This window comes from Tachypleus tridentatus, chromosome 4 (assembly GCF_004210375.1).
Source record: "Tachypleus tridentatus isolate NWPU-2018 chromosome 4, ASM421037v1, whole genome shotgun sequence".
NCBI classification, from domain to species: domain Eukaryota; kingdom Metazoa; phylum Arthropoda; class Merostomata; order Xiphosura; family Limulidae; genus Tachypleus; species Tachypleus tridentatus.
In genome coordinates this window covers 71732166-71758667 of record NC_134828.1, presented here as the reverse complement: position 1 = coordinate 71758667, position 26502 = coordinate 71732166, and the positions used below count along the sequence as shown (strand labels likewise).

The window sequence follows — 26502 nt, the reverse complement described above, 5'->3', positions numbered from 1 at the left end:
TTCCATCTTAGACATATGCTGCTGCACTTCATTCCACAACTAGAGTGGGAGTGCAGACAGATCTCTCTGTGCCTCCAAGAGAATCGTTTTCAAAACAAATGAAAAGCCTTTTGACCTCCATGGTTAAAAAGGTTGATAAATCGACTTCCACACCCATCTCTGTTCCTCCCATACATTCCAACAAACCTCAAGATCCACATCCTTCAGTTTCAAATACAGGCATTTCTTCTTATACATCTTTTTCTCCCACCCCAGGAGGCACAACAATCATTCATTCGCATCCTCAGTCACTGGAATCCCCTTCCAATAACAAAGACCTGCCCAATCGATCCAGAGCAGGATCCATGAAGGTTGATAGACCTCCTCCGACTAGGGACAGTAAGGAGACTGTAGCCATCCGTGTTTCCTTGGGTCCTGCTGATACAGTCACCATTGTTTTCTCTGTACAGAAATGACAGGCTGTGTGATGGATCAGTACATGGAGGGGTGGCACTATTGGTTGATCAGCATGTGCCCACCCTGTCTTTGTCACTCAACACACCTCTGGAGAGACATATGATCAATCAGACCTTGATGCTCTTGTTGAACAGTTGCCGTCTTCCTTTCTACTCCTGTGAGACTTTAATGGACTTCATCCCCTCTGGGGAAGTGCTGTTATTGATGGGAGGGGTCGCTCTGTAGAGCGTATGCTCTCTGATCACAATCCTTCTCTTTTCAATACTGGTTCTTCCACTTATTTTCATGCACCTAGTCAGTCCTTTACCACTATTGCTCTCTCAGTTTGCTCTATCTAGCACTTCTGCTTGTTCCTCCACCTTCTTGGCCATCAAGACTCGGGCAGAGCATTCACCTCTTTCCTTTCGAACTGACTGTCTCTTTGACTATAATTATCCCTTTACACTGGTGGAACTGAAATTGGCCCTTCATCGGTTTGGCAGTACATATGATGTATACTATGACATGCTGCACCATCTATTTTCTGCTTCTCTTGATATTCTTTTAATTGTTTTTAACCGAATCTGGCAGGAGAATGTTTTTCCTGATGCCTGGCACCAGGCTATGATTTTACCTTTCTCTAAGCCAGGGAAAGATCCCAAAATTCCTACAAACTACCGTCCAATTTCTTTGACGAGCTGTCTCTGTGAGACCTTAGAAAGGATGGTTAATGCTCGTCTTGTTTGGTTCCTCGAATCAAACAACCTCCTCTTGCCCACCCAGTTTGGGTTCTGATGACAGCACTCCACCACAGACCACCTAATTCGACTTGAAACATTAATCAGAGAAGCCTTTCTTAAATGCCAATATCTTGTATCAATATTCTTTGACATTGAGAAGGCTTATGACACAACATGGAAGTATGGCGTTTTGCGAGACCTCCATACATATGGGTTATGTGGCCATTTACCCATGTTTATTAAAATATTTTTAATGGACAGGAGATTCCAAGTTCGTGTGGGTTCGACACTTTTCCGTTCTTTTGTACAGGAACGTGAAGTCCCTCAGTGCTGTGTTTTGAGTGTCACACTTTTCAGTATAAAGATAAATGCCATCACTGAACAACTCCCTCTCACTATTGCGAATGGGCTGTATGTCGACGACTTTCACATCTCATGTCAGTTGTCAAACATGAGATATATTGAGCGGCAACTACAAACTTCCCTCAATCGTCTACTAAAGTGGACTATGGCAAACGGCTTTAATTTCTCTCTCTCTAAAACCGTTTGCATGCACTTTTGCTGCCAACGGGGTATTAACCCTGATCCTGAACTTTATATCGGTGAAGTTTCACTGCCAGTGGTCCCCGAGACCAAGTTCTTGGGGCTTATCTTTGACCGTAAGGTGACCTTTATACCACACTTAAAGCAGCTACGGGTCAAATGCACAAGAGCACTGAACATCCTCCGTGTCCTCTCTGCTACCAGTTGAGGAGCAGATCGATGCTCTTATTCAATCAAAACTCGACTATGGATCAATGGTCTATGGCTCTGCCAGACCCTCGACCATAAAGATGCTAGACTCCATTCATCATCAAGGACTTCGACTCTGCACTGGGGCTTTCCACACCTCTCCAGTTCAAAGCTTATATGTTTAATCTCATGAAACTTCTCTGCACCTTCACCGTTTGCAACTATCTATATTCTTTGAAACTTCATTCCTTACCAAAGCATCCCACCTGGGGATGTGTTTTCCTTCCTCGGTTGTCTGTACTTTTTCAGAACAGACGATCTGCCATTGCTCCGTTTGGCCTTCGCATCCAGGTGCAATTGGATGACTTGGGTCTGTCCTTGGATAACATTGCAGATTCCACAGGTCAGCCCATCCCACCATGGCTTATTACAGCCCCCAAACGTGACCTTTCTTTCAGTCATCTGAAAAAGGCAGATACTCCAGATTGGAAGTACTGTCATTTATTTAATGAACACCTTTCAAACAATTATTCCATTCCCATTTATACAGATGGTTCCAAATCAGATAATTTAGTGGGCTATGCTATGGTTTGCTGAGGTTTGGTGGTTGCGTGCAGAATCCCCTCTTCAGCTTCTGTGTTCACTGCTGAACTGTATGCCATATCTCTTGCCCTGGATCATATTGAAGCTAAGCAATACTCCAACTGCACTATTTATACTGACTTGCTTAGTTCTCTTCTGGCCCTGGAATCACTTCACGTTGGCTCACTCCCTGTTCTCGCTGATGTTCAAAACCGACTGGCCCATTTCTCATTAACATCTATCCAGTTTTTCTGGATACCAGGCCACGTTGGTATTTGCAGGAACAAGCTTGCAGACACGACAGCTAAATCTATCTGCTCTGGCACTATCACCACTGTGCCTGTTTTGTACATGGACTATGGTCCTGTATTCAAGGCTCTCGGCTCCGTGCCAGCTGGCAGTCCACTTCGAGTGAGCAATGCAACAACAAGCTTTTTCAAATAAAACCATATATTGGGCTTTGGCCATCTAGCTTCCATAAGGTTCGGAAGGAGGAAGTTGTTCTAACTAGACTACACATTGGTCACAGTTTTTTAACTCATTGTTTTCTTTTATCTGGAACTGATGCACCAGTGTGTAGTTTGTGTAACACTCAAATCACTGTCAGCCACATTTTACTTTCTTGCCATTGTTATGATTCTCGACGACGGCAATATTTTAAACATGTTTTTTCCCAGGGTTTATCTGTAACATTGGACAGTGTTATTGGTGATGGTGACACTGTTCACCTTGATAAAGTTTTTAGTTTTTTAATGGCCATTAATTTTTTTAATCTCATTTAAGTGTTGGATATTTATTCATTACATCTTTTTAATTGTGGTTCCATTTTCACAGTTTCATTCTCTCTAGTTCAATTTGACATTGAAAAATGGCCAGAACATTAAATAACTTGACACCAGGACTGGAGAGGCCAACTTCAGGTGACTAACGCTGCTGTTTGAACTACCCATTAGTCGTCCTGGCGAATTGTTATTCCAATTTTGCTGCATGTCTTTTACACTTTTATTACTTTACTCTTTGGTACTGGCCATAATGACACAAAATCCGGAACCAGGACTGGAAAGACCAACTTCAGGTGACTGATGGTGGTTCTGGTACTTGCCTGTTAGTTTTCCTGGCAGGTTATGATGGTTACCATTCTGCTACAGAAGTTATTTACAACTTTATAGATTGGATGTCAACATCGGTTTTATGCAATTTTCTGTTTTTAATTGCTGTTTTGTTTTTACCTTCATTTACTTTTACAATTTTTACTACATTTACTTTACTTTTACCTTTTTACTGGATATTTGGCTACTCATTATTACGATTTTGCTATGTCTTTTAAAACTTCTATTATTTTACATTTTTATAATGGCTGCTATGACACATAACCCAGAACCAGGACTAGAAAGGCCAACTTCAGGTGACTGACGGTGGTTCTTGAACTTACCTGTTAGTCTTTCTGGTGGGTTATGATCATTACCATTTTGCGAGAGTAAGTACTTTACAACTTCTTTCACTCTGTTTTCTCTCTTACCATTGTATACTAGGTGTCAACATTGATTTTATGCTTTTTCTGTTTTTCAATGATGTTTTGTTTTACCTTCATTCCCTTTTATGTATTTTACTACATTTAATTTATTTCTACCTTTTAACCGGACGTTTGGTGCAGATAGCCTAGCTGCTTTGTGTCATAAAGCACTAAATCAATCAATCAACTAGAGTGTTGTGTTTTTCCATCAGTTCCATCACATCATTGTGTGCTAAACCATCTAGCTGGCATTTATCTCTCTCTTTCTGCATATATTTTAAACTTTGGATAGTATCCACTGACAACTATATACCCAACTTAACAGGTTCTTTGGTAGATATTTAAGTAAATCAGTTTTAGATTTTGTATCTTACATTTGTTTATAGTTAGCTCCCTGACATGAGAGTAATGGGAAACAGAGGACCTTAGAGGAAAGTCTATGGTAGATCGAACCTTAGAAAGTTTACCATGGTTAGGGTCAATTCTAAGAAGAGCATTAGAAGTATTATGGGAATGCAAGTAAGTGTGAATAGGTGAACCAGTAATCAGAAAGAAAAGGATAAGACTTGGATCTTGTAGCTGTTGTTAGACCAAAGTCTGGTAAAACTCTTCAAGAGTAACATTAGACCATTTACATTTTTTCTGTTATTGAAGGTTCACCTTCCTACTGTGCCTTTTTACATTGTGCATACTGATTTGTTTCATGAACAATCAGGCTTGAATTTTTGGATAGTGAATAAAAGTTTAAATAAATCAATAATTTTATTTGAAGAGCTGACTTGTTGAGACACAGGCTCACTTCTGTTAAATGGGTGTACATGGGTTTACTCCTCATCTGTGACCTGCACCCAAATCTCCAGTGTCATTGCAGGTGAGAAGCCACTCCTGTGGGAAGGAGCAGTCCTAGTAACCACTTCAGCTTTACTCCTTCTCCTCTTAGTCCTGTGTCATATATATGATGTTGGTATAGCTTGTTTGAACATTCTTGGTCAGGGTGATTCTGAAACATCTTCATTTAATGAACATCTTTCACCAGCTACTTCCATTTTCCATAACACAAAATCAAGAAGAGCTGGTTCCAGATTTTGAGGTCATATAGTTTTATATAGAAATTTTTCCAGAAGTATTGAAGCAGAAGCATAAACTTCAGATTCTTCTGACAGAATACATTTTCATCAGATGAAAAAGATACATTTACTCACCGAGAATTTTTATTTTTCTTTAGTTCTTTAGCTTCAGTTTTGATTGGCTAATTTCCATTTCTAGGAGAAAAGACATTACATGTATGTTGCATATATTCTCTATTCTATATCATTAAATATTATGTGTATCATAGATTTTAGAAGCAGCTACACTGAATTTTGAGCAGCAACTGTATACTGAAACAATTGAACAGAGATTCCACATGTATTATAAAGAATGATTACTTCTCAGTAATAAGAGTCAGTAACCAGGAATATGCTTTCTGATGAATGTGTTCATTTGGTAACTACACTGGTTACTTTGCTACAATTTAGCTGCAGAATACTTGCTAAGGAAGATTGGATTATGATGTTTGTAAAACCAAAAGTGGAACTGCTGGTATCTGAGTATTTGTTGGATGATGAATAAATATGCTGAAAGGGAAGTAGAATTTTGTAATCATGTCATGTGCACAAGTAACATCTTTGTATGCCTATAACACTAAATTCCAAACACACCAGAAGGGTGACCAATATTCAAACGTCTGGAGTATTTGTTGGATCAGCTGGGAACAATCTAATAAATGTTTTCATTGACTGAAAGTGCAATCTTATTACTTGGGAGAGTTTTCTTTTTGAACACACAAGCCAACAAACCCCACATGAAATTCTCGAAGGAAGGGGGCAAGTTGGCTTTCTGTTTCAATGTGTGTTACTTTCAAAAGTATTAATGATAATTATAGTGTCATGTAAACTGTAATGATGCAAGTGGTGATTTATTGCTTTATTTTCAGCAGGTTTCTACTTCAGTCATTGACAGTAAAAATGAAGAAAATGGGTGAAATGTTTATCAGTTGAAAGTCTCGAGAGAAGTAATTTTGAACTTCATGATTAATAATAATTAAAAAAAGGACACAGTTGCTCTTTTTGTATTCTACAATTTTTCATTATTCTTTAAGGCTGAAGAATCAAGTATATTGTTATGAAATAATTTTGTGTGTTTAGGAGGTTTCACAAGTCACATTAATGAAATCTGAAACTTTTGAGATGAAGAAAAGTTTTTAACCATAACGTTAAAATCACTTTGCATTTAGACTAATAAAAAAATTGATTTGATATGTTCACTGACTAATCTTTAATAAAACAATCAGATTAGAAAATGTTTGTTTGTTTTTTGTGTACAAAAGACTTGTAATATTTACTGAAAGCTTGCTAAATTTTGCAATAATACGTACTGTATGGAATATTACAGGGAGAAAGTTAAAAAAAAGTGGGGTTGAAAAGTGAGGTTGAGAGTTTTACACTGTAGAGTGTTTGGGTGGTTTAATTTAACTTAAAGTTATATTTTTAAGCATTAAGTGTAACTGTCCTCTCACAAGTGGCTGTGGACATTGATAGGCAGTAGGAGTTCAAATGTTATGAGTTAAAGCACTAAACTCTCAATATGTAACTGATCCTTCTTGGTTACTGGCAAGTTTGACATCAATATTGGGATTTTGTATGATATACAGAATATCCTCAGTATGTTTAGGTACTATGGCCACAGACAGTATCAGTTACAATTTAAGGATGACAGTAAGAATTGGTACTGGAAGAATAATTCTACATTTTGATGTTATTATAATGTTTTGGGTTGTTTTTCATTTTTATTTTGTGTGTGTGTGTGTGTGTGTGTGCGTGTGTGTGTGTGTGTATTTTTACCAACATAATGACCCATGTTCCAATATCTAAATACTCTGTATTGTTGTTCAGAATAGGAAGCTTTTGTACAACTACAAACTTAGTTCTGATTGTTAGTATAATTCTGTATTTTTTTCACTTCTGTATCTGTGTACTATGTATGGTAATTTTGATACAACATAAGCTGGATAAAGTAAATGTTATCATTGTTAAAGAAGATTTTTTCTTTATGGACCGTTGTTTAATTACACCAGACTTGTTTCAACAGACTTTCCTATCACCAGAGGTTGGTTGATCTGTTGCCAGAAGAACTATCCCATGTTATCCCCAAGATTCCAACTCCTTACTACAAGTACAGTTCTGAAGGAGCAGGTATTTTTCTCTTGACCATTTACATGAATATGAGAGTTAACAGAATATAGTTAACATTAATAATAAAAACCCACTATACTTTACTTGTACCATAGGTGGCTTACCCCAAAGACAAAAGTGCATCATTGAATTTAAAAAATTATAAAAAAGAAACTTGTGTTTGTTCACATGCACTTTTTGAAAACTTAACAATTGAAATTTAATCAGTAAAGTTTTATTTGTGTAATTTTATACATAAGATCAGAATATTCTTGCATTCAATATCTTAGGAGGAAAGCCAAAGTGATGTTGAAAGACAGAAATAAATTAAACTTTTTTAACTTCAGTACAAGTTTAGTTTTATCAGTTTTTAGGGAATTTAAAATGTTTTTGTAAGTATCAGGTTTATAAACTTTAATGTTCATTTAGGAGGTTCTAGAGATTACACAAATGAAATATGAAAACTACAAGATAAAAAAAGTATTTTTACACTTAAAATTAAAATCACCTTACATTAAAACTATTAAGATCTGGATTGCAAATAATTATTATAGATAAATAACATATTTTTGTAGAAAGACTTCATTGGATTAATGGCATTTCTTTGTATACAAAATACTTATAACCTGTAACAAAATCTTACAAGTTTATGAAAATACATCAAGAAATCTAAGAATTATCATATGTTTTTGTGGTAAACATATTTCCCAGTCAAATTACAGGAGACTGTTGCATGTGTGTTAAATTGGCAGAAAAAAAAAGAATAAATTTTAAAAAATTAAAAATGAAATATTCTGTTTAACAGTTTAAAATTAATTGACTTGCTTATAATTTTATATTGTAAATCAGTGATTGTAAACACAGTGACATTGTTAATAGTATTTTTCAAATTAAGAAAAAATTTACAGTTTTATAAAATAAAATCACTATTGGAAGGTTTACAAGAATGTAAGAAGACACGGAAATATTTGAACCAATAACAAAGTTTAACATTTTAAGTTGTTTCTTAAAGTCACATAACCAGAAGAAAGTACTTAAGTTTTAAATATTTTCACTCAGTAGTTTTGGTGTTTTTGTAATTTAATAGACCATAAAACATGCATGAATTCAAAGCATTTGGGGACAGATGCTTTAGAGTTAAATAACCAAATTTCTTATTCATTACTTATGTTTATAGATTCACTTCAAGGAACAGTAAAAGTATTATATTTAACTGGAATTTTGTGTCCAGGCTGTTTTGAGGAATATTGGTGCATTATGTATATTTCATTTTATTTTCCATCTAGGTTCCCTCCCAGGAACAATGGTAGCTCACCAGCTGACATCAGCTATAAAGGAAAAGTGTACACCAGAAGAAGCCCTGTTGTTAATCAAAGATTTACCCAACCCACTGCATGATGATGATGGTAGGTTTTGTTGTTTATTTGCTGCTGGGGTTCATGGACATTCAGAAATGTTTATAGTGTATTAATCTGCAGGAAACTCATACATAAAATCAATTAAAAAGCAAGTATTACAGTTGTAACTTCATTAGAAATTCACTGAATATGATATTTTGGTGCTTTCAAAAAACTGTTAAATTTTTGTTATTTGTGGTGAATTTTAAAGTATTCTATACAAATTTTGGTTTTTTGTAGTTGAATTTAATATATTTTAATATACAGGGGTTGGACAAAAAATAAACTTCTGCTTAAAGGTATGCCCATTTTTACCCATATGGCTTCTGGTGACTGAGTAGTAAGTCTGAAGGCTGATAATGCTAAAAATTAGTTTTCAATACCTATGAAACAAATACTTCTGGATTTTAGATATGCTAGATTCCCAGCTGACTAACTAATTTGTCATTCCAATGACCTCTCAGACAGACAATCTGTATTATTTAAACATATGTAAAGCTCTAGCCCATATAAATTATCAAACAACTTTGGAAAGGAGAGTGGCTTGTATGACTTTTAAAGAGGCATGAGAGTGATATTTTATATTAATAGGTACTTTAATGACCCTTGACATATAGCACAGCTTCTTGATTTTGCAAGAGGAATATCATCAATGATTTTTGTAGTATGGCAGTTATCCTGTAATGTTGAAAGATCATTATGAGTGAATGATATCACCATGTTTTATATTCAGTTGTGTCCTTCAAGAGTGGTATATAATTTCTCAATATACATTTCAGGAATTTGCAGAAGCTCTAATGTAAAGAAGTAAAGTAGTTCTACCAAATAGAAGTAAAACCACAAGTTATTAAAATGTTTCTACTTGAAACTTCTGTTTGTTTTTGTCCAAACCCTGTATTTATTATAATTTCTGATAATAAACATTTTGTAAATGGAAATTTATTTATGGTTTACATAGTGTGTAATGAAATAATGTTATCTATATGTTTTACTTGTATTTTTTTCAAGTGTTTAAATATTAATATTTTTTTCTGGGTTACTCATTGTGTTTATTATTATATTATTTCAGTTGAACCCACTCATAATCCCCTGAAGATTGAAGTGTTTGTTCAAACGCTTTTAAACTTGGCCAGCAAGTCATTCTCCCATTGTTTTGCTGCCATTGCCAAGTATGAACCAAAATGAGGTTTTTATTTTATTAAAGAAGAAGGGTGCTTTGTACTAAGAGTCTTGTTGTGTGATGGGTGCTGCTATTGGAAATAATGTTTATTCTAGTTATTCAGTTTTCAGATGTTTCGTTTTAAGATAATATTTGCAACTCATGAGAAAATTGGGAGAGATAGAATTTTATCAGAACCTTAAATGGATATTTCATAGGTCATAAAGTTCAATGTGAAAACAGCTTTGTAAGTACTATATTTCTTGTTATTCATGTATATTTTTTATTTATCATTAGAAAAGTAACTGTTAAAAATTAAAATCTTTGTAGGTAGATTAGATAAATAATATTAATAAAACTTTTTCATTCCATTGTAACTTTTGTTTAGAGAATTCTTTAAGACTTCTGGGATGTATCTTGTTCTGATACTGGAGATAAGATGTAGGTTCTGTAAAGAAACAAACAGTAACACCATTAAGAACATATGTATTTTCCATTATCATTTGAAATATTAAATAACAGTAAGTTTTTAAACTTTAAAACTTTATAAATTAAATAAAATACATTTGGTTAGTTTTTGTAAAAGTAGTGTAAATGTACAGACTTACTAGTTTAAAGCAATGAGACTATAGATGCAATGACAGGATCTTTTTATTCTCAACATTTTGATTTCAAGTCTTCAGGAGATTATGACAGCATGGTGAGTTACACATGTATTTATACAAATACTAATCTTGACCCATTTTTGAGTTATTTGATAAAGAAGTTAACCTTTAATTGTGTGATATAAACCAGTTTTCCCCTTTGAAATGCATGTATGCAATCACATATTGTATGCTTTAACTGGCTCAATTGATTCAACCTAAAAATTGACCTCTAAATTTTCTATACTGTAATTTCTAATATGTTTTGTGTATCTTCAGAAAATTTCACAAGCTTTCAGTAAGCAGTGAGAGTCATTTGTAGATAAAAAAAATATTAATTTTTAGTGAAGAATTTTCACTAAAAGTTTTCCATAATATATGGAGTCAAAGTGTTGACTGTTCTGAATGCAAATTGATTTTTGTGTTGAGGTTAAAATACTTATCTTTATCTGAACAAAATCTCAAATTTCATTTGCATAATAAGAAAAAACCCTAAATAAATTAATTTTTTAAAATAAATCTTTGAGTATCTGTTACTTTCTCTGCTCTAATTCTATATGAGATTGGTCAATTTAACCTACCTTGTAACCACCTCCCCAAAAAATTAATCACCTTTTTTTAATGATTTCAAGTTTTAACATCAAACTACATCTATTTATTCTAAATAGCTTTAAACTTGCAATAATATATATTTATTCTTAAATTGTGTTGTTTTACTGCTTTGAAAATTTTTTATCATTATTATTCCCTGCTTTACCTCATCTAACCTAAAAAGTTACTTTTTACAATGATAAATAAAGAATACACATAACACATAAGAAGTGCAGTACCTATCTGGGTCTCTTTTTTTTTTTGCTGTTGACTGTTGATAAAACTTAACTCAGTTTCTTTTTATACTAATGGTACTATTGCATTAAATTATTTTTTACTTAAATAATACACCAAGGAATACAAAATAGTAATATATAAGCAGCAGATAATGAATGTCCTGTAACTACTAGAATTATTCTGGCTTTCTAACTATGTGACAAGACCCATTAAAATTTAGCTAAGCTTATTGATGTGTTTTCTATGGCAATAGTTTGATGAAATCAAAGATAAATAGGAAATTCTTTATACAGAAAACAACATATGTCATTTCATAGATTAAAATTCTGGTTTTCTATTGGTTATAAATATGTAGTTTATTTTTAATGTTGCTGTATACAAATTAGAACTTACATAATTTTAAAAGTTGGATTATTAGCTATGTTTTCCAAGTTTGTTCATTTTCTTTGACAAGAAAGTAGTTCAAACTTTGAACGTAACTCAGAGAAACTTCAAGACACGAGCATAAAAAAATGTTCTTAGTGGGATGGTCAATGCCTGTTCTGAATATTTTCATGATTAATGTTGTCATAATCATCATTTTTAGCATAAAATCCAGATTTTCCACATGTCTTATTATGGTAGTTTGTAAAAACTGGTCAGTCAATCATTATCAGAATGTAACTCAATATGTAGTTTTATAGCATATTAAAATTTCATTTATAAAATGAAAAACACCAAAAAATTTCACTTTCAGATATTTAAACTTAAATTTGCTGGCTTCTTTGAATTATAATACTGATAATATGTATTTGCTTTGTAAAATTTATCGTCCATTTAAAGAAAGTGATTTGTCCATATTATGATGGAAAAACAGTTAGTGTGCCTTAAACTAGGACATCTTTTAATAAACCTTTTTTGTCATCTGATAATTAAAGTGGGCTTGCACCAGTTTAGCATTATAATGTATTATAGAGATCTCCTGTTGAACTTCAGTTGCTAATGGATTATAGGAATTGATAAACCATACTTAGCCATGGGTAAACCTGGTTATTTTAAAAATAAGTCCTATATGTAATGTGAGTTTTGTAAAACTCATAATTCCTCCTAAATATAAAAGTCTTAAAAATAAACTTATAAAACTACTACGTTTAATAACCATCCACTGGGTTATGTGTATGTAATTGCTTTAGATTAAGTACAGAAAATCAGCTTCTTAAGTTTATAATAGTGTAATCACTCTTCAAAAGGTCCTGTATGAAATGAAGCTATATTAAGTTTTAATTTATATCTAATAGTTCAATGATAACAAACTTAATATTCAAACTTGTTATTAAAGATATTTGTAAGTGAAAACTGTTAAATGAATATAAATTCTCTTTTGTACTTCAAACTTTTTTTATTTTACAGGTTTCACTATGTATTCAGAATGCTAGCTTCATCTGAAGAAGCACAAATCTGCATCTTGAGAAGCATGTTTGAACTATGGAAAAGTCATCAGCAGGTTTATATCTTTGCTTCTTGCACTAAATATTCACCATTACACAATACTATGTTTCTGTGAATTGAATTTCAATAACACTTAGCTTATCAAGACTCAACCAACCATGTAACCACTTTGTACTCATTTAAAGTCTTTATAGGTTTAATTAATCTAACTTTCAATACAGTGTGTATATCTTCACAAAATGTGGCTGTCTTTCAGTTAACATTATAAGTCTTCCACTTACAAAAAAAATGCATTTTTAGTGAAGTATTTTTAATAAACTAAAATAAAGATTTGTTTGTGAATATATGCAATATTTGTTTTGAATAGTCCATGTGCAAAGTAATTTTCATGTTAAGATTAAAAATACTTTTCTTCATCTGAAAATTCTCAAATTTCTTTTTTTGAAATCTCCTAAATACATTTCAAACATTTTGTTTGTTTGTTTCAGTAAAACTTTATATTTTATTTGTTATTTTCTCTACTGTAACTCAAAATGGGATTGGTCAATTTGACTAACTTCGTAACTACCAAAAAAAATTGAAATAAATCTACGTTACCCTCTTTTCTCTCTGGAATGCCTTCAAATTGTAACATGAAACTACATTTGTTTATCCTAAGTAGCTTTAAACTATTAACAGCATACATCTATTTATAATTAACTTTTATTGTCTTTATAATTGCTATTTGAACTGTGTCTAACTACTATCCATGCCAATATAAATTGTAAGGCACTCGGGGCACGTGCAGCTCATGTTACACCATTGAATTGCATTACATGAGTGCATTATGAAATATTTTTATTATATTATTATTTAACTAATCTAAAAAATATCTCTACTCTTACATTTTAGTTACTTTTATAATAATAAATAAAAAATAAACATGAAAAATAAGGAATAAAGTACTTACCAAATCTTTTGTTCTTGCCCTCGATTGTTGAGAACATTCAAACTTTTTATTTTAATAGTAGTAATGCACTAAATAATTTTTATTTAATTAAGTAACAAAGAACATAGACTAATAACATGCAAAAAGTAGACAATTTTCCTTAACTCTCTCAATTTTTCTGTCTTTCTAACTACAACAAATTCATCCAAACTTGTCATTAAGATTCTTACTGGAACATTGCTTCTACTTTAAGTGAAATTGACTAATATCTGTTCAGAGCACACTGTTATGGAATGCATCATTTGATAAATGAAAACCTTGACTTTCTATTGGTTGTATGTAATATAAAATTAAATGTGAAAGAGAAGTATTAACATATCTTGAGAGAAAGAATGTGACAAGTGTGTGTGGAAGGAAGGGTCTGATTCTCTATTGATAGCTCTGTAACCAAACAAAATTGAAGGCTATAAAAATTATAGTTTGTCTGAGCAATGACAATTCTGTAGTGAGTATCTTGTGTTCAGTTTCTTACTCTTGCAAGTGGTGGGGGAAAAAATAGAGGACAAGATTCCTAGACAAAATGTAATGTGTCATAATAGGGGAAGTTCAGGATATTTTGAAATATTTCTTTGTAGAATTAGGAACTTAAAATTTGTATAATATTAAAATATGGATGTTTATTTCAGATTTTATGGTATTTGATATAACATAAACAAAAATAATTTAAAATTTTCAATGTAAGACACTAAAACTTTCTATCATGCACAGTAAAGCATACCTGGGGAGAATGAGTTAACCAGTTTGACTCTAACTTCTTTCATGTATCTCCTGTGTTTTCTTGTTAATATCGTATGCTATGGTTCTGCTCAACTTTGTTTTTAAAATTGATCATGTAGTTTGTTCTTGTTGTGCGAGATGTAACGTAAATCTAAATCATAGTATAGTTGTTAATGTTAGTGTTCATTATTTCTTTAATAGATTTTCTTGTTTCCTAACATTCACAGTAATAGATAAGAGAATTGTTTTAACATTTTAATAATGATGTTTCAATATAATGGTCAGACTTCTGTCATGTAAAATATTTATTTTATAAGCAATATTAAATCAAGCAAGCAAGTTGGAAAAACTAATTTGTTTTATTTTTTGGGCTACAGTTCTCTAAAAATTGTCTTTTTGTTTCATACAATTCATTTAGATGATGTGTGTATTCATAGACAAGTTACTTAAGACTCAAATCCTTGAGTGTTCTGCTGTGGCTAACTGGATTTTTTCCAAAGAAATGGCTCCAGAATTCACAAAGTAAGTATAACTATCTTGCAATCAGTTACTTTATTTTTAGATAGATAATAATATTAAAAATAATTGGAATTAATATATTATATTTCTTTAGAAGCATAGATTTCATGTTGTTTTCTTTAATGTTATAGTAAGCCTAACTAAGAATTAATTCGGTGGAAATAACTGTTACTGTTCAGTTTCAAAAAATTGTTATGTGTATGTTTGTTTTGTTGGTGTATTTTTCACTAGAGACTGCATATGAAATATTTCTTCCTTTCATTCATTTATTTACTGAAATCTACTTGTTGAAGTACTTGGTTTGTTGTTTTGTAAGTCAGTACCAAGGCCTGTGTGATGTAAGATATTTCCTGTGTTTCATGCCATAAAGTTCTTACCAGGCAATGCAAAGAGGTTTTTAATCCTAACAAAAGTAATTATAATCATGTCTGACTGTAGATACCTTTATTTCAGCTTTATTTTTGAAGTAGAGCACTTTGAATATATCTCTTGTCTGCTGTAACTAGTACCAAAGGCCTTTATTCATTATGAGAAACCAAGTAGCATTTCATATATACTTTTATCATCTAGATAATGATCTCTGATTATTAAAGAAAGTGATACTAAATAGTGATTTTAGGCAAACACTTAATGATTCTGAAGAGACTGACTCAAAATCTTTCTGGACTAATATACTAGTGCTTGTGGAAAAGAAAACAGTTTGTTTTTTGTGTTAGTGATGATAAGAAGATAGAAATTTGATTTCTTAAGCCTGTGGAAGAGCAGATAATTATTTGATGTTTTCTTTACTAGGTTTTGTGTGGGTGATGATAAGAAGCTAAAATCCTGTGTTTTTTTTTACTAGAGATACTTAAGCATGGCTAACTAATTTGGGCACTTGACTCAGAATCTGTGGGTTGCAAGTTTAAAATTCATCAATGAAATTGTTTACCCTTTCAGTTTCAGATGTGGGGGTATTATAGTGTAATGGTTAATCTCACTTTTCATTGGTAAAAGATTGACCCAACAGTGGTGTCACTTCTTAATTAAGGATGAATAGTGCAGATAGCTCTAGAGTAACTTTGCATAAAATTCAGCAAGTAACTCTCTACTAGGCTTATGATGATGGAGATAATTAGACATCTATTCTTTACTAGTGCCTGTGTGAGTGAAGGTAATTGTTTTCCATTTTTATTTATTATTGCTTGTGATAGTGAAGACGGCTAGTTGTGTTTTCTATACTAAGTCATTTGTAAGGTAAGATAATTAGTTAATGTTTTCTTTGCTAGGGGCTATGTGTGGGAGATACTTCATTTGACTATCAAAAAGATGATTCGACATGTAGAGAAAATGCAGAAAGAATTGGGTGAAGCACGAGCACGGCTGCAGAAGGTAAGAAGACTGGAGTAACTATTTTAATACTTGTCATTGTTATTTCATTTGTTTGGAATGTCAGTTTTCCATGGATTCACATATTTCTGAGTTTTTCTTCATATGTGTCATTTTCTGTGATTAATGTAAATCTGGTTAAAAAAATGTGTGGGTCAGCCTTTATTACCACGATGCTCCATATGCTCAATGTTTCTTTGACTGTTCTTCATGGATCATTGCACTGTGCAGCATAAGTTTGGTTACCTCCCTCTTGCCCACGTGAAGACAGCAGTTTGTCAGATAAAGTTGAAATAGAATTCATTGATATCTATCTTTAAAATTCACCATCCACCTTCAAAAACATAACCAGTAGATTACAGTCTTTTCATATGTCAATACATTTATTAAATATGTCAAGCCATTTATCCTAAAATGAACTATACAACTTTGGTGAAAACACTATTGGGTTTGTTTCATCACTGAGCCAGTTAGCCACATTTTGACAGCTGCATAGACTTATTCTAGCCACATGTCATAATGTAAGTGGATGCATTGGAACCATTGAGTTTGCCATGGCTAAATGTTCTTTAACCATCATAACAATGTGGTGTCACCATGATAGCTGTTGTTAAATAAAAGAAATGCTACTGAGTTATTTTAGAAAATAAATTGCAATGGTCAGTCCCACTATTTGTTGATAAAAGATTTGCCCAAGAGCTGGCTGTGCATGGTGTGACCAAGTGCCTCCGTGCTAGTCTTATACTGCTAAATTAGAGATGGCTAGTGAAGATAACCCTCATGTAGCTTTGAGCAAAATTTAAAACAAACCAAGCCTTTTTTTCCAAAAATGGTTTTTCTTAATGTATCCTAGTAAAAATTATAGTTTCTTACTTAGCACTTTTAAAAGGATTGACAAACTAGCTTTAGTGTTGTTTCTTTTAACTTTAGTTCTCATATTTTGATAGATTTAAAAGAAAACCTAAGGTAGCTATTACATTAATATTCTTGAAGTTATTAAACAGTTAACTATAAGTGATTATTTAATGTTCTATAGACAGAATATTAAAAATAAAGTCTTAGCTATAATACAACAAACTGTTCATCAGAAATGTTCATGGATAATGAAATCATGAAACATTAAACTTATCCATTGTTTTGTTCTTTTTGATGGTACAGAAACATATTGTACAATATTGTTGAATGGATTTTATATGGTAAAAATATTTATAAAAACAACTGTCAGTCTATCCTAATAACCTTTTTTTTTGACAATGACTGCCTTCCTTTTTCATTGAAAAATTATAATTAATTTGATAAGGATATTTAAAAGTAATAATATTGGTAAACTGAAAAATACATAAAACTGTTGTGTTATGTTCCTTGTCTTACAGTGAAAAGGAGGAAATAATGTTTTTTTTGTAATATAATAAGTACCCTACTGCCTCTTACACTATTTTTTTTTTCTGAATGTCAATGTAACCAGTAGAATATGCTTGCTTTAATAAACACTGACATATTTTTTTTAAATACCTTATTACAAAATAATGAACACATTGTGAGGCTACAATATTCTCCTATGATATGCATTAACCGATATGAATGGTTTCTTTTGTTTTAATTGTTAATATATAGATCTGGCTTGGTGCAATTATTAAACCAGTTCAGTATTTATAATTAAATTAAGCCATGCCTTGAAGAACTTTTAACACTAGACTGTTTTCTAAAGATAAATGAATCTGTTGGAAATATTATTTTTTGTTAGGGTGTGTTGGTTTTATAAACCACTTTTGCAAAAATGATTTTTAAAAGCCAAAGTAGACAGATTAGGAGTTAAAATAGTTCATCTAATGTTCAATTACATGGAAAGTCAACATTCTTGCTTAACCAACTTATCTGTAATATTGTAACATCTTTTTTTGTGTTCAGATGTTGTTTCACAGCCATTCACTGTGACATTGTTAAAACGTTAACACACAAATATAACAGTATGTGTGAAAGAAAACAATTAACATAGTGTATGCTGATCTTGTATAAACTGCGTAATGAATAACGGCTAGTTCGTTGTATGAAGTAGAAGATAAAGTACCAATGCACCTTCTTCAGGCTGAGGAAGATGATGAAGATAGTGGTGATGATAGTGATAAGGACATCCCAACTGAAGAAATGATTGAACGTAAAGAAGAACATTATGACACTGCTCAGAGTGATTTAAAAAATCTTTTTCTCATTATTTTTCAGGTGAAAAAACTTTTTATTATGTAGTTTACCTGTTATTACAAATCCTGTTGAAAATCGAGATTTATGTAGTTGAAAATATTCGTATTTGTCTAGTGTGTAAAGAGGTAATTAGTAAAACAGATATTTGTGTACGGTAAAGGTAGGCATAAAAATAATTAACAAGACATATTTTACAGACGGTGTGTGAGTTGTAGTGAAAAAAAACTAACAAATTGTTCTGTTAAAGTATTATTAATGTCGTTTGCTTTTTTCATTTTGGAATGTAAAGTCTCCCTACTGTTTGGTAAATTAATCAATTTGGTATTAGCTAATTTACTCCATTATAGAAGACAAATCTTGAAGGTCAAGTGTTATAATGCCCTTCAACAAACATGCTGGTTCTACATGGCTGCTGACAGGGCAAGTCATCTGTAAAAATTCCTGGCTTAGAAATATAGTGGACAGTCCTTAATTCATTAGGCTTAAGTTCCAAATAGGAAGAGCAATAAATAGAGAACAGAATAGTTACATTTAAACATAATTTTTTTAATACAACATACAATATCTGTATATTGTCTCTATGTATGTAATTTTTTTTTTACATAAACAATAATAGCTATCTAAGTTATTGATAAGAAGGATAAATGTTCCAATGTTAAACTTTTTACTTTGGCAGAGATTCATTATGATACTAACTGAACACATAGCTCAATGTGAAGCTGAAGGTAAAATGTTCAAAAACTTCTGGTTCAAGTGGACAACAGGAAGACTTCTTTCAGTGTTCTTCAAGGTTAGTCTCGTTTCTTTTCTGTGAATATAAGAACTTTCACAGGTCTTAAACTAAATTATTGGCTTAAGTATCTTGTTTTTTATTCTTACCTCTAAGTTATCTTGTTTCAGAGCTTTATGAAGTACACACAATTTGAACATAAGACTGCCAAAATCTACACTAAAATAACTTGGTTTTCTTCATGTTTTTAAATGAATTTAACTGTCTGTATTCAGTTTACCAGTTAGCCAGTTTACTTGTCATGTTTTTATTATTAGTAAGTATGAATAATAAAGTTGTTTGTTTGTTTTTTCATGTGTAAAATACTTTTACTATGAAAACCTGATATTTGAAGATACTATTCATATTTCTAAACCTTTTCATAATTCAACTTGCTTTTTATACCTAAAATATTAAGGCATAATCACTAAAGGTAATTAATTTAGGTTTAGGTAATTAATTACAAATTTATTAATTTCTTATTATGGACAAGTGTAATAAAGGTACCTCATCATTCTCTTAAGTTTCCATAAGAAACAAAAGGTTGCCATTTATGTTTCTGTTGTAAGAAAGTGTTCCATATAATGTGACTTGCATTTTACTTTGTGTTTTCTAGCATCATGAACAAGTCTTCAAGTACATAGGGACTCTAGAATCCCTTCTGTTTACAAGCGATATTGACCAAAACATCCTGAGTATTTTCCAACAGTTTTGTGCTCTGAAGTCCTAAACCCATCCAGTAACTGTTGATTTGTTTTGGTTATGAAGAAAACTTTTTTGCGTTCTTTAATTACACTGAAAGTCAGTAGTATCATTTATTTTTGTACCACTGTCATTTTCAACAACTATTATTGAATGCTTACTTTAGAGAGAAAATTTCTTATATTTAAAATTTAATTCTGACAGGTTAGTACAGACCAACTATTTTTCATTTTTTTTCTTCTAATCTTTGTTCAAAAATAAATTCATTTCCAACTGCTTTATCATTGTAAATTTTCATTTACTGTTATTATGTACGTAACAACCAAGATAGGTGTATTAAATTAAAACTACAATAACATTTTAGATGGCTAATTGCTGAAATGAAATGAAAACATAATATTCTGTATTAATGTTGCAATGTTAACTATTAATATTCACAATAGAGGTAAGCTGTTTGATAAAAATTGTACAAAAATACATCTGCAGTAAATTCAAAAAGCTTTTACTGTGTACAAGCCAAGGAAACTGAAGGAAGGCAGGATTAAAAATCATAGAGTTGAAATTGTTTGTTTGTTTGTTTGGACAACATAAAGTATAATATAACTGATTAATGTACTTAGATAGTTACTAAGTGGTGTATGAATGATTTAAGAATATAACGTTTTGTAATTTAAATTTTAAAAACACAGAATTCGAAAAACAGGAAATATATCAATGTTGTTGAGCACGAGTTATTATTCTTCAGGGGTCTTGAGGTATCTCAAACATCTTGTAAGCATCGATGCCGATAGATGGAAGCACATGCTTTATGTTCTCAGTAGCTTCGGTCACTATTCGACTAGTTTGTGTTAAATTGTGAGTGACAGTTTATGTGGCAAAAATGGAAAAGTTGTAATATTCAATATTCATTATTGATTAATTAAGGAAAATATTTTGAGTGTTGTAAACTATTATTTCTAAAATAATAGTTTATTATTATTTAAATAATCCCCGATTAATTTTCTTATGATACAAATACACTCAGACCCCAGAAGAGTGACTATGGAAAATCTTTACAGTAGACTAATGCAGGGTTAAAAATGATAGGATTTTCATGTCTTAATTTCAGTTATTGACTAGTGTTGTGGTTATATGTTAAACTTGGTGCGTATGATATTAAGTTACAATAACTCGTGTTATCTCTTATATTGCTGCTTTTGAAGCACAGGTGATTTAAGATAGTTATAACAATGGCTAAGTAAACACCTTTTTCTTTTCATTCTTGGGAAAGATGCTTCTCTTGACTTCATAAGATAAAATTTCGTTTCCGTTCTGTTGCTGAAAACTGCAGTGTAAGAAATTGTGAAGCTGAAGAGCAAACAGTCTGTAAAATTTCTTTAAACCTGTATTGCACAGGTAGCAAATATGTCTGTTGCTTATTTCACAAACAAATACTCCACTTCTGTATTTGAATGCTCTTACTTCCAGTCTAAATAAACCATGGAATTATTTTTGTTGGTTTATTAATTGAATAGTGTTACTTCTATTTAACGTACCCATTTATAACTTACCAAATTACCTTTCACAAAAACATTTTTTGTGCAATATTGACGTAGTTAAAAAAGACATTTAAAGAAACTTTTTCCACCTTATTTTGATAATACATATGAAAGAGAGTTAATTACCGTATTTGCTGAAATATATGCCTTTTTTCATTTAAATACTTCCCAAAATATTATGCATTATGTTTATGTATGTTCAATTTTTAAAGTACTTTCCTAGAAATTGTCACTTAAAATCTTTAAAGGTTTCAAAAAGTGTCACATATCCAATGCAACAGATGGAATTGATAATGACATGTGGGTGTTTTTTTGGGTTTTGGTTTTGATTTTTGCACAAGCCTACACAAGGGTTATCTGGACTAGCCATCCCAGTGTAAGACTAGAGGGAAGGCAGCTAGTCATCACCACCAACTCTTGGGTTACTTTTTACTAATGAATAGTGGGATTAACCGTCACATTATAACGCCCCCACAGCTGAAAGGGCAAGCATGTTTAATGTGACTGGGATTCAAACCTGCAACCCTCAGATTACAAGTCAAGTGCCTTTATCCACCTGGCCATGCCAGGCCAACATTGGAAGTTAGAAGAGAATGAAGTTAAGATTGAAGGAAGCAAATCGAATGAATGAAATCAATCCAGTGGTAACAACAGTTCTAGCAGTTACAAAGATTTATGTGAAGATGATGCTAAGAATATTACCATATATTACCATTTTTTTTAAACTGATATGTAAAAACTTCAGTAAAAGGCTTTCAAAAATGTTTAATACATTGATAGTTGTCTACTGTATTTAGAAACTGTTCATTACGTTTTGTATAACTGATGTATAAAAAAACAAATTTTCTTTCATTTAACTTTCAAAATTGAGAGTGCATTAATTAAGGGCAAATAGGGTAAGTAAAGAATAGACTCTTGAGTGTCAGAATTTATCCTTGATTGATTCATTAGCAAGTTTAATAAAAACAAGCTCTTCATAGTAAAGCAGAACTTTAATATTCAGAATTTAGAGATTCCATCATCATATCTAAAATGTTTTCTTACATGTGCATATAAAACAGCAAACAGTACATGTCTTAATTAAAAGAAAATTCAAATGTACAGGTGAAATCAATAAATACATTTTACACACCTTAAAAATACAACTCAATGAATATATCAAAACAAAAGTTTAAAGAATCTAAGATTATTATTTGGTGTTCATTTGAAGTACAAAGATTTTCAAACTGTTTGTTCGTTTGTAGTTGTGTGTGTTGTGCCCACCACAGATATTGAAACCTGATTTCTAGCAGTGTAAAGTCTCAGATTTGCCACTGAACCATTAGAGGACAATTGCAAATGAACATTCAAGTTTAAATAATATGAATTATTTCAGTCCTCATTGTTTTAATTATATTCATTTAAATTGTCTTCTTAACCTTTGTTAAATTTTATTATTCCTACTCCTCTGTATATTTTTATACATTGTTTTTATCCTTGTTAATACTTGTCTACTGTTTTATGTGTGTATGTGTAACCAAAACATCAATAACTTTGGCCTGTGGATACCAATAGGAAAACACTTGAGTATCAGACTATTTTTTTTTCCATCTTTTATTAATTCCTTTGACCTGTTTTGTGACTTAAGGAAATAGTTTTACTGAAAATTTTGAACAATCCAAACATACTAAACACAATTCTAGGCACCTTATGCATGTTTGGTTAACTGAAACGTAATAAAGTGCTCCAACTTATGGGAGAACAGGGAAAGTTTTGGAACTGCAATGTTTGGTTTATTATTATTATTATTATTATAAGAGGAAATAATTTCCAATTGTAAAATAGCAACCAAACAGTGAACTGTACAGTTAGAATCTGTGACTTAATAACTTACTATCTATCACTTTATGGTAGTTTGGTAGCAACGTCAGCCCGTTTATATTTTTTGGTCGAAATTTTTTCTTGTTGAATCATCTGGTGGTTCCAGTGTCAGCTTATGAAAAATGAAGATGAATGTCTTACATGGTAAAATTTTCTTCATCCGGAATTCGAATTAAGGTGGGAGAAGCAAGGTGGAGGTATACTGACATAATTGTCATAATAATGTTAGTTTTATTAGGATTGATGTTTGTTAAAACACCAGATGCTTGCAAAAAAATAAATAAATGCAAAATTAGAATATTCAAAAGGATCATATTACAATTTCTTGGGCACACTGTTTTTCTGTAGTAAGAGTGAAAAACACAAAAACCGAAATCTTATGGCAAAATGAAATGAAAGGTAAAATCTTTATCATTAGTTACACCTGACTAATTTTGGTAATTATATCATAAAAGGCCAAAAAATAACAGCATGAAGTGTCTAGAACAATAAACCTTGATGTGGTTAGTAATACACGATTGTTAAGAATTGTTAAAAAATAGAAATATAGATCGTCAAAAACTTATAGAAATAAAGTAAGTAGCTAAAGGTGGAAATGCAATTGCGAAAAAAGTAAACATTTAAAGTTTGAGACATAGTATTGACATTATTTTCTCAAGCTTCAAATATCTATTCTGTGTCTCCTAGCTATTACAATTTTAGACAAGGAGTCTGCACCTGCGTCACTAACATCGTAATGAGTAGAAAGTAATGGAGCTATTATATCTAGAAAAATGCATTTTGGGATTTATGATGCCTGTTTCGAGAAATCCAGCGTGATGTAACACAGTGGGTTTTTATATAGAGTGAATATATGCAGGCTTTATAGTTTTCAAGTTGTAAAGCCATAGATAGCTCTATGAATTTTCAAGTTGCATAGATGCATGCATATACATTCAATGCACATATAAGATTGTGTCAATATATAATAGGGTGTGTATACAAATAAGTATTTTTAATAATTCTTATAGCTGGTATATTTTCCACCTTTCTGTTAGCTCTAGTAAGATTAGTCACAGTTTTCTACAGCTGATCTGCACACTGCACGAGGTCAAAAGCATGTTTATTAGCAATTGTGAATTAATTATATTAACATATCTTTCCTTCATCCATTTTTAATAGAGTTTAGGTCGTGATGTTTCTAAAACCCTCTAACTCTGACGACACTAAATTTGGTGGGCCAATGCTACTGGATATTTTATCTGAAAATAAATATTTTCTGAGTAACATGTATAGCTACAAAATTTCTGTCTCACTTTCGTCTTGAATCATCATCGGTTTTGCCATCTCCTGCTTGCATGATTCTTGCTAATTCTTATGGTCATCTTCAAAGATAGCTACTCTATCTGCAGTGTTTACGAAAATTGCAGTCAGGCCGTATTGTCTATAATTCGACACTTAAATTAATCATTACCGTGATAGCAGTTCCGATGCTCGAAACTAACTTCATGCTATCTTAAACTATGGCTTTAAGGTTTCTGTTGTGGGAAAGCCTAGACGTTTGTGTAACATAGCTGATCGACCATACTATGGTAAAATATAAAATGTGATCCTATCACGAGAGAAATCCCAAACATAAACAAATGATGCCCGACATCAATATAATTTCCACAATAAGTTAATAATAGCTTTGGTACATTTGCCATGCTTGCTATATAAACATTACATTACATCCATACCTTGCACGCAGCTATACATGTACGAATATATCGATTTAAAGGCTCCGTATAAACCACAGAATACATAACGATTGAGTGTTAACAGTTGTACAATCCCTATTATTTGCTAGATAGTCAAAAACTTACACTACCCGACACAATGTACGATGATGCATTTGGTAATATTGACCAAGTGTTATCACAATACAACCATTCTAGGGCCCGACATAGCCAGGTAGTTAGAGCACTCGTCTTGAAATCCGAGAGTCGCTGATTTGAATTCCCGTCATACCAAGCATGTTTGTCCATTTAGCCCTAAAAACCGTTATAATGTGGCAGTCAATCCAAGTATTCGTTGGTAAAAAGAGTAGCCCAAGAGTTGGTGGTGGGCTTCCCTGTAGTCTTACTTTGCTAAATTAGGGACGATTAGCACAGATAGTCCTCATGTAGTTTTGCGCGAAATTCAAAAACAAACAAACTGGATTGGAAACAATTAGCCCATAGGTAGATTTGACCAAGTATGTGAAAACAAGCAAATAATGTATACACAGTTTGTTTCAAGAGAGTTACGTATATATGTGTACGTAATACATATGCAATAAATTGGGTATTATAATTAATGTAAGCAGTACCTACAGGGTTTTCATGTAAAATGCGATTTTTTACGTAACAAAAATAATTTAAACAAGCGCACTTGCATTTCATTTTGATACTTCAAGCAAATAGTAATTTCTTAAGCGATATAACTATAAACGTTAGCTGTTATAGTGTTCATTCATCTGTTGTTCTGAAATTTTAACTCGGTAAATTTCCACGTGGGAAAAAAACTTCGAAATGCAATAGTATTTTACTTTAAAGTGAACGATTTGTAAATGAAGGTAAAATATAATTAAGTAAATCAATAACTAGGTGTAAAAAATCTTAAATCTAGTTCTTTCAATTCAAATAATTATCAAGCTTTCTCTAAAGCTCACTAAAATCTTATACCTCCACAACAACTTGAAGACAACCCATCTAAAATGCTAACTACCCTGTTAAAAAAAATAGAGCTCTCTTAACTGAAGATGACTCCAACCCTGCCAAAATTTGTATTTCTGTCCCGAGTCCTACTATTATCGCTCTTAAATATGGAAAAAGATGATGCGTCAACACTTCGATTCCCTTTAAAACCCTAAATATCTCAATCATATTCCCATTAACTCTTCTTTTTTTGAAGAGAATACAGTTTCACAGATCACAATATATCCTGATATGATAAACCCTACATTCCAAGTAGCATTTTAGTAACCCTCCTCTAAACTCTTTCTTAAAATTCAATGTCCTTCATAATGTAGAGCCCAAGACTGAAAACAATATTTCAAATGAAATTATGACCTCTTTAGGCTTGTATTCAATACTTCTGTAGATTCAACCTAAAATCCTATTTGTCCTATCAAAAGCAACAGCACAGTGCTTGGATGGTTTAAGAGGCTGAT

General features: G+C 31.9%; 1 protein-coding gene across 3 annotated transcripts in view; it reads left to right on the top strand.

Annotated features, from left to right (window-relative positions):
• Positions 1–21438, top strand: part of Cbp80 (Nuclear cap-binding protein subunit 1) — a 72934-nt gene extending 51496 nt beyond the window's left edge. The window contains exons 16-24 of one of the 3 annotated variants that reach the window (XR_013027770.1): positions 7132–7235; positions 8501–8620; positions 9681–9780; positions 12632–12725; positions 14794–14897; positions 16163–16265; positions 18319–18482; positions 19138–19251; positions 19847–21438. Coding sequence is in view for 1 of the 3 variants with exons in the window: in XM_076499211.1 (XP_076355326.1) it covers positions 7132–7235; positions 8501–8620; positions 9681–9780; positions 12632–12725; positions 14794–14897; positions 16163–16265; positions 18348–18482; positions 19138–19251; positions 19847–19960 (988 nt within the window). In the remaining 2 variants the exon portion in view is untranslated. Of the gene's footprint in view, positions 1–7131; positions 7236–8500; positions 8621–9680; positions 9781–12631; positions 12726–14793; positions 14898–16162; positions 16266–18301; positions 18483–19137; positions 19252–19846 lie in introns of all 3 variants that reach the window. The other 2 variants (XR_013027771.1, XM_076499211.1) reach the window with 2 other exon arrangements.
• The last annotated feature ends 5064 nt before the right edge of the window (positions 21439–26502 follow it).